Genomic DNA, 10,734 nt, shown 5'->3' with positions numbered 1-10,734 from the left:
ACACACTTGGCGGCACTTCCCACTGCCTTGCACCAGGGCTCAGCTCGGCCCGACAGCGCGATCAGCCCGGGCAGCGGCAGGGACACGACGCGCCACGTACCAGGCTCGCGCGGATCTATAACCCGCCCCCGAACGCGGCCGCGCTCTCCACCCGCCCCTACTTTCCTCAAGCGCCGCTTTGCCCCTCCACAGCCCGCCTTCGCCCCGCGGCAGAGGCAGGGCGCATGCGCCTAGCCCGTGCGGAGGCGGGGATTGGTGGTGGCGCGTGGGGTTCGATTCGCCTAGGAGAGAAGGAGCCCGCGCGCGGGGCGGGAGATGGCTGGCGCTGGGGCGCTGCTGCGCCAGTGCCCGCTGCTCCTGCCTCAGAACCGCGAGGGGAGCGTCTACGAGGGGTTCGTCACCGTGCAGGTACCGGCAACGCCGCCCTAAGGGCGTGTCCCCCGTGTCCCCTAGTGAGCGGGGCTTGTGCGGGACTCTCCCCCCCTCTCCCCCCAGCGAGCGGGGCGGGGTCCGTGCCCTACAATAGACCTCATTAGTAAAGCTGGTTACTTTTTCTTCCTCTGCGGGTCTCTTACCTGACATGAGTAAACACTGACATGTGAAACTGATTACATACAAAATCCTGTAAATGCACAAAGAAAAAGAACACCATGTCCCATCCCTTCCTCCCACCTCCTTCCCCCCCCCCCCAAGAGAATAGTCTTTTCTATCTGAATAGCCTAAGTAGGTGTTTATACTTCTGGAATATGTGAAATCTTTAGCCAGAAATGTGATTTCCAAATTGACCATGTCCCTTTTAAACTTAGTTACTTCTTGCTACCTTTCTGTACTTTAATGAAACAGTGAATCATAGTTATTTAACCTTTGAAAAGGGCAGAATTACATTTGCTTCTTTCTTGGGGGGGGGGGAGAACATTTAAATGTAATAAATTCAGAGGTTTAATATATGATGAAAGTAAAGGTTATGGGGTACATTTTATTGTTCCTCTATTTTTGAAACCACTATAAGGCAGTGTCTTTAGGATGTCTATTCTTTGGAGCAAAATTTGTGTATATAATTTTTAAAAAAAAATTGGGCATTTTTTCCCCCAAACATTATTTGTATCTTTGCTGATGTTATGGCTGACCTGCTGGTGGCTTAAACAAGCTTCTCTAACTGCTTATCTGCCATAGAAACTGCACTCGTTTAACTGAAGGTATGATGCAACCCTTTATTCAAACCAGAATTGTAGAAATGAGCTTACATTAGGATTTTGCAGTGAATTCTCTAAGTAGTAAGGGGAAAGGAGACATTCAACATGGAAGTGTGTGGGTTTTTTGTTTTGTTTTGATCTTGGCTTTGTTCCAGATCTTCAGCGATGTCATAACTACCATGCAAGTTTTCTAGGTAGTTGCTTTCTTTCAAATGTATATCATTGTTTATAAAGTAGATTTTTTTTTTAATGTTTAAAGCCTGATATTTCAAAGACAGTGTTACTGTGTTTAACCTCAATCGCACTGAAGTCACTAGGACTACTTACATGCATAAAACTAAACCTGACAGCGTAAGTCTTTATAGGATGGGCTTCTACAATTTGCAAAACTGTGTATTTACACGTTCGCACATACACTCTTGCGCACACACAAATGATTCCCTATAAACTAGTTCCATTTTCCCGTTAAGCTGTGTGTTAGCTGGGATATCTCAGAATGCAGCAGCTATTAGTTAATAACTGTGGGGGACCTAAAACAAAAATAAAAGCTACAATTTTAAGATAGCTTGCATGCTAATTGCCTTTCATTTTTTACTGTTTGGAGTCTTTGGTGTGTAACTAATTGTAGAATTAATTTAAGAGTTGTAGGTTGCTTCTAAAAACAAAAATAAGGTGTCCTGTAGAATTTTGTAAGAGCTTGCATGTCTCTTAGTGTATGTCTACACTGCAGTTTTACAGCCCCACATTGAGCCCCAGGATCCTGAATCAGCTCACCTCAGCAAACCCCGGTGTTTGATTACAGTGAAGACCTACCCTAAAAGTCTTCACCCTGGTGAACTGAGAAAGTTTCAGAGATCTCTTTATCAATTTTGTTCATCTGAAAGATAACATACTGTACTGAATGATTAAAGAAACAATGTTTGGAATAATGCTGTCTCTGATGCAGAAAAATTTCCATATAAGATACATTTATTCCTCCATTTTTCTCATAGCAGCTTCTCTTTATGAGTTGTTTCTGTATTTTCTCTATTTGATACATCTGCAAACTTGCATTTTAACTAAACACTTATTTTCCAGGATAGAGACTTCCATATAAGGATACTGTTACCATCGGATTTTCAGCTTAAAAATGCAAGGTGAGGTAATATTTCATGATCAATACACTTACATTTGTTCTGACTTACTGTGGGGAGGTATGAGTATGTGTACATATATGAATACTAGTGTGTCAGAGTAGCTGGCCTCCGGCTTCTTTTGCTTGTTGTCTGATAACTATGTGAAATTTCTATCCAAAAAATACTGTTTTCATTGAGTAGTAAATACCTGAAAACAAGTGTGTTTAAGAATGGTGATGATTTAATATTCATATTAGTATAGTGTCCAGGAGCCCAGTTAGGTTGCATGCCCGTTGTCCTAGGAGTTATACAAATATATCCAAGTAATAGAACCAAAGAGCATACAGTGTAAGATGAAAAGTCTTTTCAACCATGTTGCTTTGATCAATATTGCAGTTAATTGTCTTCTCTGAAGATTAGTAAAATAAGAAAATAATTAAAACTTTAATGAGATTACAATGCAATAACTAATTTAGCTTTTGTAAGCTATCAGTGCTTATTTTTTATATATATATACTTTCTGTCATCATCTTCAATATCTCGACTAAAATGTGTGGCAGTTAACTCTGACATTTTCAGGATTTTTTTTTTTTTTTTTAAATTCTAGTATGTGTTATGAAGCCATATTAACTTGTAAGAATTATGTTGTTGTTTTCAACCTAGAATAGAGACTGGCTTATAGGTAAATGTCTACTTATTAATTTTTAAAGAACTGTGGCTAGAGAAAGTGACATTTAAAAATATAAGTAACTCATGTTAGTATAAAAAACTCAAAATTGGGGAAAAAAAAATTCTTGTTTTTCTGGGAGGTGGGCAAGAGGGAACTTTGTAAATTGTAAGATGGACTTTTGTTTCATATGCTGTTTCCTTGTTTAAACATCACTTGAATCAATTTAAAACTATGAAAACTGTATTTCTAGGATACAGTGTAGTTGGTGTCTAAAGAAGGTATTGCATGGATATCAGCAGATTGTGAAACAGGTATATTATTCTTATAAAACCATTGTGAGCTTTAAAAATATGAATATTAAATCTGAAAAGCTTTTACTTGTCCACACCATCCTAAAAGTATTTAAGAAAAAATTCCATTGTACTGTACTGTAAAGATGTATTGTTTTGTGGTGCTTGGTGAATTACAACTTACTTCGAAGAGAGATAAGTAAAGTCTTGTAAATAACTTTTTCATTTTCTTGTTAACTTCAGTCTTTGAAGACTATTAAGATGTACCAATGCTTTATATTAAAGCAGCTGACATCTTATGGGAAGCTATTCTTGAAAAGCCCACAACTGAAAACAATTATGCTTTTGTCTTTCTCTCTTGTTTTTTCTCGTGTTCTTTATTACTAATAACAGGTTTCAGAGTAGCAGCCGTGTTAGTCTGTATCCGCAAAAAGAAAAGGAGTACTTGTGGCACCTTAGAGACTAACAAATTTATTTGAGCATAAGCCTCCGATGAAGTGAGCTGTAGCTCATGAAAGCTTATGCTCAAATAAATTTGTTAGTCTCTAAGGTGCCCCAAGTACTCCTTTTTATTACTAATGGTACTTAATACAAAAAAAGTTAGTTTAAAAGAACTATCAGTAATAGGAGGGTGTTAGCTTAATTTTGTTCTATAGTTGCTTGTGTAGTCTGAACTTACTCTTATGGGATCTATCTGGAAGAATAGTGGGCAGTCCACAGAAACTCTGCGGGGGCCATCCTGGCTACAAAATTGTGACGGCTACTTTCATTTCCAACATGGAATTACCCATTCAGTTATGGTCAAAAAAGCTAGTCTACAGCTATGTCTAAACTACGGACCTTACAGTGGTATAGCTGTACCGCTACAGCTGCAGCGCTGTGTAGCTGCTCTGTGCCCATGTGAGAGTGCTCTCCTTCCAGCGTAATTAAACCAACCCCAACAAGAAGCACTAGCTATGTTGTGGGAGATGCTCTCCCACTGCAATAGTGCTGTCCACAACAGCGCTTTTGGCAGTGAAACTTTTGTCGATCAAGGGGTGTTTTTTTCCACACCCTTTGCAGACAAAAGCTTTGCCGAGTAAAGTGCTAGTATAGACCTATCGTCAGCTAGCTAATGTAACTACCTATTACAGCCTGCTCTTTAGGAGGAGAGTGTGACTTATCACCCAGAAGAATGAAATTGGGGACTTGAAAAGTAGAAATGCACTGAACACACCCAAATGTGTGAGGGTGGGGTTAAAATTTAATTTTAGTCAATGAGGGAAGAGTTTTAATTGGCTCTGAATCACGAAGACTACTTGTTCGCATTGGCTGTCAGCGTCAGTTAAATTATATATGAAAAATACTTAATTTATTCAGTAAAATTTCTGACATTGAAATCGGTTTGTTCTATTTTTTAACTGAAATATAGTTTAATCTGTTGCATTTTCCCCCTATTTTACATTCTTTGATTTATTACAATATCAGAAAATAGATAATGAAACTAAAATTATTACTGAAACATACTGGATGGAGGAAATTAATTGATAACGTTTTCTCCCCAGAGGTTGCAACACTGTTCTGATCTGGTCAGTTTTATGGTGGAGCTTAAAACTATTCTGGTGAGTAATATATGCCAAGGGGGTGTTCAAGTGGTCTTAATTTTCACTTTCTCATTACTTGCCTTTTGTTTGGAAAGCTATGAATGAATTTGTTAGCTTTTTAAAGTTTAAAATGAACCTGATTAGAATACTGCAATTTTAGGACTACAGACTGCTCATTTATTTAGTAATTATAATATCTGGCATTAGTTCTTACTCATTAGACTACTTGGAATGTTCCAGAAGTAATAGTCCAGCAAGTGGACCTGTAAAAAAGGTACTTCCCTGATTGATTTTTTACCTCTGGTTTTGGTTTGGTACCCATCTTATAATCATGTAAAAGGATCCTTCTCTTGATATCGTCTTCACAGGGGTTTTCCTACATTTAAAAACAAACAAAAAACCCCACCATACTGGAGTAATGTGTTCTGTGTAGCGTGATTTGGGAACACAATTCAAAATATAGTTCTGTCTTGTCTGAGGTAGGACTGAACCATGCGTAACTAAATTTTAAACAAGTCTGCCGACTGTGTTATGGGGTTTTTTACAGTGTAGATACATCCTTTTAGGAGAGTTGGCAGCTGTCTACACTATACTATTTTTTCTCCTCCCAGAATCTTTCCATTGTTGCTGCTACTAAGGCCTTGTCTACGCTACACAGTTTTGTCTGCAAAAGGCAGATTTTGCTGACAAAACAGTGGAGGTGTACACACTACAATACTTCTCCGCTGGCAAAACTCTTACTTTGCCGACAAAATAAAATCGTCTTGACGAGAGGTGAAGCTTTTTGCGGCAAAGTTAGATCAACAAAGCGTCCGTGTGGACCCTGCATTCGTTAGGTTGCCATAATTGGCCCTGGGAGAGATCCCCCAGTGCCCACTATGACTGCTCTGCTCACTGTTTTGAACTCTGCTGCCCTACATCAAGCAACACAGGCATGTGCCCCTCCCCTTTCAAAGCCCCAGGAAGTTTCAGCCTGGAGAGCTCACGTAACTACTGCCCATGTGAGCTTGCCAGCTCCTGGAGCTCCTGGCAGCAAATGCACTCCTGCCTGGACTACAGGGGAGGGGGTGGATCTTCTTGGTCTGTGGGGAGAGGAGGCTGTGGTGGGAGAAGTTGGAGGGAATCACGGTATCAAAATATTAATGCAGAATCCTGCTCTCCCCAGCATTAGGATTGCATTGACGGGCAGGGCAGGCTGCTGCTGTGGGGTGGGGAGGAGAGAGATTGCTGTGCTGTGCAGAGTCGGGGAGGGAGGTGGGGGCTGATGTTGGGATGTCCCCTACCCCCCCCCCCCACACACACTCTGCTGTGCTGGGGTGGCGAGGCCAGCTGTCTGTGCACCAGCTTCTGCCTCAGGATTGGTTGCTTCTGACTGCTGTCTGAACTTAGAGACAGCATGATGAACCAGTCATGGTCCTCCAGCACACATACTTCCCATACACCAGGGATCCCCAAACTTTTCAGGGTCATGCCCCCTTTTATTCCTGTCTGTGCCCCCCGGCCAGTGCTGGGAGTGGAGCTGCGGCTCTCGGGGAGGGAGAGGGTAGAGAAGGGGGACTCATGAACAGGAGTGCAGGGGCTGCAGCTGGGGCAGGTCTGGGGCCAGGAGTGGAGCTGTGGCTGAGAGCGGGACTACACCTGGTGCCAAAGCTGGGGGCAGGCCCAGGAGCCAGGGCCATGGCTGGGGGTGGGGCTGGTGCAGAGCTGGGAGTGGAGAGGGACTGGGTGGTGCTCCCTTCCCCACCCCCTGGGGGGGCTGGCCCAGGCCCGGCCATGACCCCCCCCCCCCCATGCTCCTCTGTGCCCCACACTTTGGGGACCTCTGCCCTACACACACTCTGTTTCTGTCTCTCTCTCTCATTTACTCCCTGTCTCTCACACACTCCTGTCTTCCCCTGTGGGCTTTTTGTGTTAGTGTTCAGCAATGTCAATTTGGTCATATTACCAAGCGCTACTTTAAAAAGTGATTTAAAATGTGTTACTTTTCAGGCATACACAGCGGTCATTGCAAGCTTATAGCACGGTGCAAACAAACAATGCCAGGCTCAGCATACTACACAACACATGTTTCTGTGGCTCAGTATTAATATGCTCCTTCAAGGCATCCCCCAACCAAATAGCGTCCCCCCACCCCTGGTTGGGATCCTCTTATAACCTTGTGTTCGTAACGCATAGCACAATACTGAAGAGCAGTGCAGGATCCATGCTTTCTGACAGAGATGGCTAGGTTGCAGGTTACCAGAGCAGTTGAAAAGTGGCTGGCAATGTAGTAGGATGCCCATGGAACGATGGTATTGAGAAACCTTCACCATGTGATCCTGTACCTGCCCCTGTGAGGCATTGCAAACCCTTCCCAAAGCACCTTGCAGCGAGTTGCACAGTGGGATAGCTACCCACAGTGCACCGTTCTCTGTGTCAGTGCAAGACCTGCTGTTGTGGATGCGTTCAGCCAACACAAAGAGCATAGTATGGACATGCAAAAGTGGTTTAATTACCGGGGTGGCTGTACGTCGGCATAATTAGCAGTAGTGGAAATATTACTGTAGATGGGGTGCAAGCAATTTAACAACAGTGTTGTGGCTGATCAAATGACATGGAGGTTTAAAGATGCTGGTGACTGCTGGCACCTTGTTTACACCAGTACTTCCACTGGTGATTCTGCACTAGTGGTAGCAAGGATGGGAAATTAAGGAAATAAGTCTAGTGTAGACAAAGTTTTGTTCTTTACCATGGTTAGAACACCATTCCTTATCATGGTTATAAACCTATTTGGACAAAATAAATGTAACAGGCGGGACACTCTTGTATTTAAGCATACTACTTAAACATAGGTAACAATTGTAGTGTACACAGGGCCTTAGCGTACATATAATCAGAATTGTTTGATAAATGCAAAATTAAATTCCAGAGTGTACATTGGGTTCTCTATATGTCTCAAATGAAAACAAATACTTTGCAAACTTGTTAAGTTTGGTAATAAAGAACACCATGTAGTCAATAGACAAACGGCTCAACTCTTTGTCTACACTGGAAGATAAGTGGACAGTAGTTATACGTCTTTGTCAGAAGAGGACTGGGAAGAAATATAGCAGAATGTCAAACAATTGGTTCATCTGACTTTTCTGAAACAATAGTAAACAGATTTTACTGGATAGTGTGTACATAAAGCAGATATAGTTGATAATAAATGCTGAAGATTCTGCCACCATATTACCAAAATTGGAGCAATATACAAAAGTCAATTCACAATTCTAAATAAAAGTATCTGCCCCTCAACAGGCATTTATATACTGGAATTAGAAGATCAGATAAATTAACTCCAAGAAATAGATACTGTACTATGTCTGCAAGCAAAACATTTATTATTCAAAATGGAAATCTAACAGGCCTCTAGCTTATTTAGAAAGGATCACAGTTGTGTGTCATACATGGTTTTTATTTTCCCAAATCAAACTACTGGAGACACCAGATAACAAAGGGACAATAAAATCTGATGTCATGGATTGTTTAATGCTGTTGTGATATAACTCCTACATGATATAAATATAGTTACAAATTTAATAACAGTTTCTTTTAACATACACTGATGACATGGGAAGTATTTATATATATAAAGTGGGCAGAATAGAATATTTTTCAGCCTAGGCTTAGGTGTTCTTTCATTCGTGCTGGATTAATTCACTTAACATGAAATTAAGATGGAGAGACCAATGCTCAAAAAAGTGAGGTCAAATGATATCTTGTAAAGATTTGATATCTTGATTCAAGTATTCTAAAATATTTTGGGGTCTTTGTGCATCTGAGGACTGGCTATACGAATCTGTTCCATTTTCATCAAAGTAAAGTAACTCATTTTCAAAGCAATTTGTTCAGTGGTATTTATGGCTTATCCAAGACCTAGCAGAGTTATTAACAAAAGCATTGATGAGGGAGGACTGTGAGTGTGTTGTGTGAGAAAACAAGTGTTGTGGTAACTGGGAAAAATTGTTTACAAAGAAATTCTGAAGAGCAGTTGACATCTGAGCACTGTTTTTGTACATTGCTGTATTACTCAATTGTACTCTCTGTCTTTGCCTGTGTGGACAAGAGGGCAACTGTAGCCTGTTTCTTTCCACTCTATATGTAGTGTTTTACTCCCCAGGAGGTTACAAACTACTTCCTACACAAAAAAAGGGCTGCTCCTCTTCTGTGAAACATAGAAAAATGCTAATGAATCTGTTTCATGAATATTCTGTAGATTGACTCAGCAGACTCTTCCTTCATCTAAAGTAATAAAAATTTAAATTGAGAATATTGCAACAAAATATGTGGAAATATTAACCAGAATTTATTATGTGGAGCCCTGCTCTTTAAAGCCTTTCAGTGGTTTTATATTAAACTTCTTTGGGAAAAATCTCTTTGATGTCGATGGTGTATTTCTGTTACTTTATCAGTAAATTACTATTTTTAATGGAAAATGTGTCCTTGAGTATCCCAGAATTTTTCTTCATGATGCCAAAATTTCACTTATTCTAGCTAATAATGAATTTTATACAGAATCTATATTTACTTTAAATATAATCTACTAGTTAGTGTTCTGTCTGGAAACTAATAAGGAGGACCTTGTTACATGATTTTCATCCCTTTTTGCAGAATTGTGCTGCAGTATTTGTTTTAATTTTGAAGTTTCTAGCTCTTATTACAAAGAGACATCTAAAATAGAAATAGATGCAAACAGCTGCCAAATCCAGGAATCTTGCTGCACACTTTAGTTTTAGGTTGCTCTGGAGTACATTGAGGTATGCTAATAAACACTACTTGTGAGGTTTTTTGGGAAGTCTTTGATAGTATTTTGAAGAGGGCATTCGTTAACCAACTTAGAGCCAGAGTGAAAGAGTTATAAGACAATCTCCTAACTGTAATGGGCAGTTTTCCTGAGAAAATATGGCATTGTTGACTGAAGTCTGTGATCACAGCTTTTCATCCACAATCCCATTATTGAATGGGAAATTAATGGCTTGAAAATCCCCACCATATGACTAAGACATCTATTTCAAATTGGCATAGTATACCTCCACCAAAAAAAAACAAAACCTGGGACTCATTGCACACTTGCAGTAGGAGTGGTTTTCCATTTGATTGGGGTAGGGGCATTCATTCTTTCATTTCCCCCAATCCACCATTTAGTAGTCTTCGTTTGAGTGTTTCCTTTGTGTCTTTCTACCTGAGGTCTGTTAGAGTTAACTAGTGATATGGCTTTGGATTACCTGGTCCCTTTAATAAAACTTTTTTGTTTCACTCTGAACTGAAGAGAGTTTGGGTACAATATATAAGCACAGCAACAAACAATTGAGAAGATGGACAAGATTTAATGCAATAAGATCAATGCAGTTCTATTATAGAAACTTCATCTGGTTCATTCATAACTTTCCTGAAGGGTGCTGCTTTCTGTACAAATCTGTTCTGAACCTTGATTGCCTTGGTCTTCCTTTGAACTGGGCTTTTTCTGACTGTCCTATAGCCAATTCCCATTCATGATAAAGGCCTAAGTTATGTTTTCACATCTGCACTAATTCTCACCTCTTCTCCCCTTCCCCCTCTTTCCTGGATTCTCATTTCAGCCCCTGACTACTTTCATACTTTGTGATTGAGACTACCAGTCTTCCTGAGAGGAGAGTCAATGAACACCTCTGATCAGTGGTTCTAGATTGGAAATATACCTCCAATTTTATTTTTTTTAAAAAATAATTTAACATTTTAAATATCATTCTAGGAAATGAGTATCACTGTGTATGAACACAATATGGAACATATGGTCTGATTTTTCTAAGGCCCTAGACTTGGTTGCTAGGACATTGGGGACAAGCACTTGACCAGCTCTTCCTCAACTTCATCCCCAAAGAC

At 40.4% G+C, this 10,734-nt stretch overlaps 1 protein-coding gene across 3 annotated transcripts in view; it reads left to right on the top strand.

Moving 5' to 3' along the window:
• The first annotated feature begins 234 nt into the window (after positions 1–234).
• The window catches only part of FANCL (FA complementation group L), a 91,893-nt gene continuing 81,393 nt past the window's right edge, over positions 235–10,734 (top strand). The window contains exons 1-4 of one of the 3 annotated variants that reach the window (XR_007355627.2): positions 235–408; positions 2,271–2,329; positions 3,229–3,289; positions 4,813–4,869. Coding sequence is in view for 2 of the 3 variants with exons in the window: in XM_048842811.2 (XP_048698768.1) it covers positions 316–408; positions 2,271–2,329; positions 3,229–3,289; positions 4,813–4,869 (270 nt within the window). In the remaining variant the exon portion in view is untranslated. The remainder of the gene's footprint in view (positions 409–2,270; positions 2,330–3,228; positions 3,290–4,812; positions 4,870–10,734) is intronic. The other 2 variants (XM_048842811.2, XM_048842814.2) reach the window with 2 other exon arrangements.

This window comes from Caretta caretta, chromosome 3 (genome assembly GCF_965140235.1).
Source record: "Caretta caretta isolate rCarCar2 chromosome 3, rCarCar1.hap1, whole genome shotgun sequence".
Lineage (NCBI taxonomy): Eukaryota > Metazoa > Chordata > Testudines > Cheloniidae > Caretta > Caretta caretta.
Note: the sequence above shows the minus strand (reverse complement) of the source record. Positions and strands in the feature narration are given on the sequence as shown.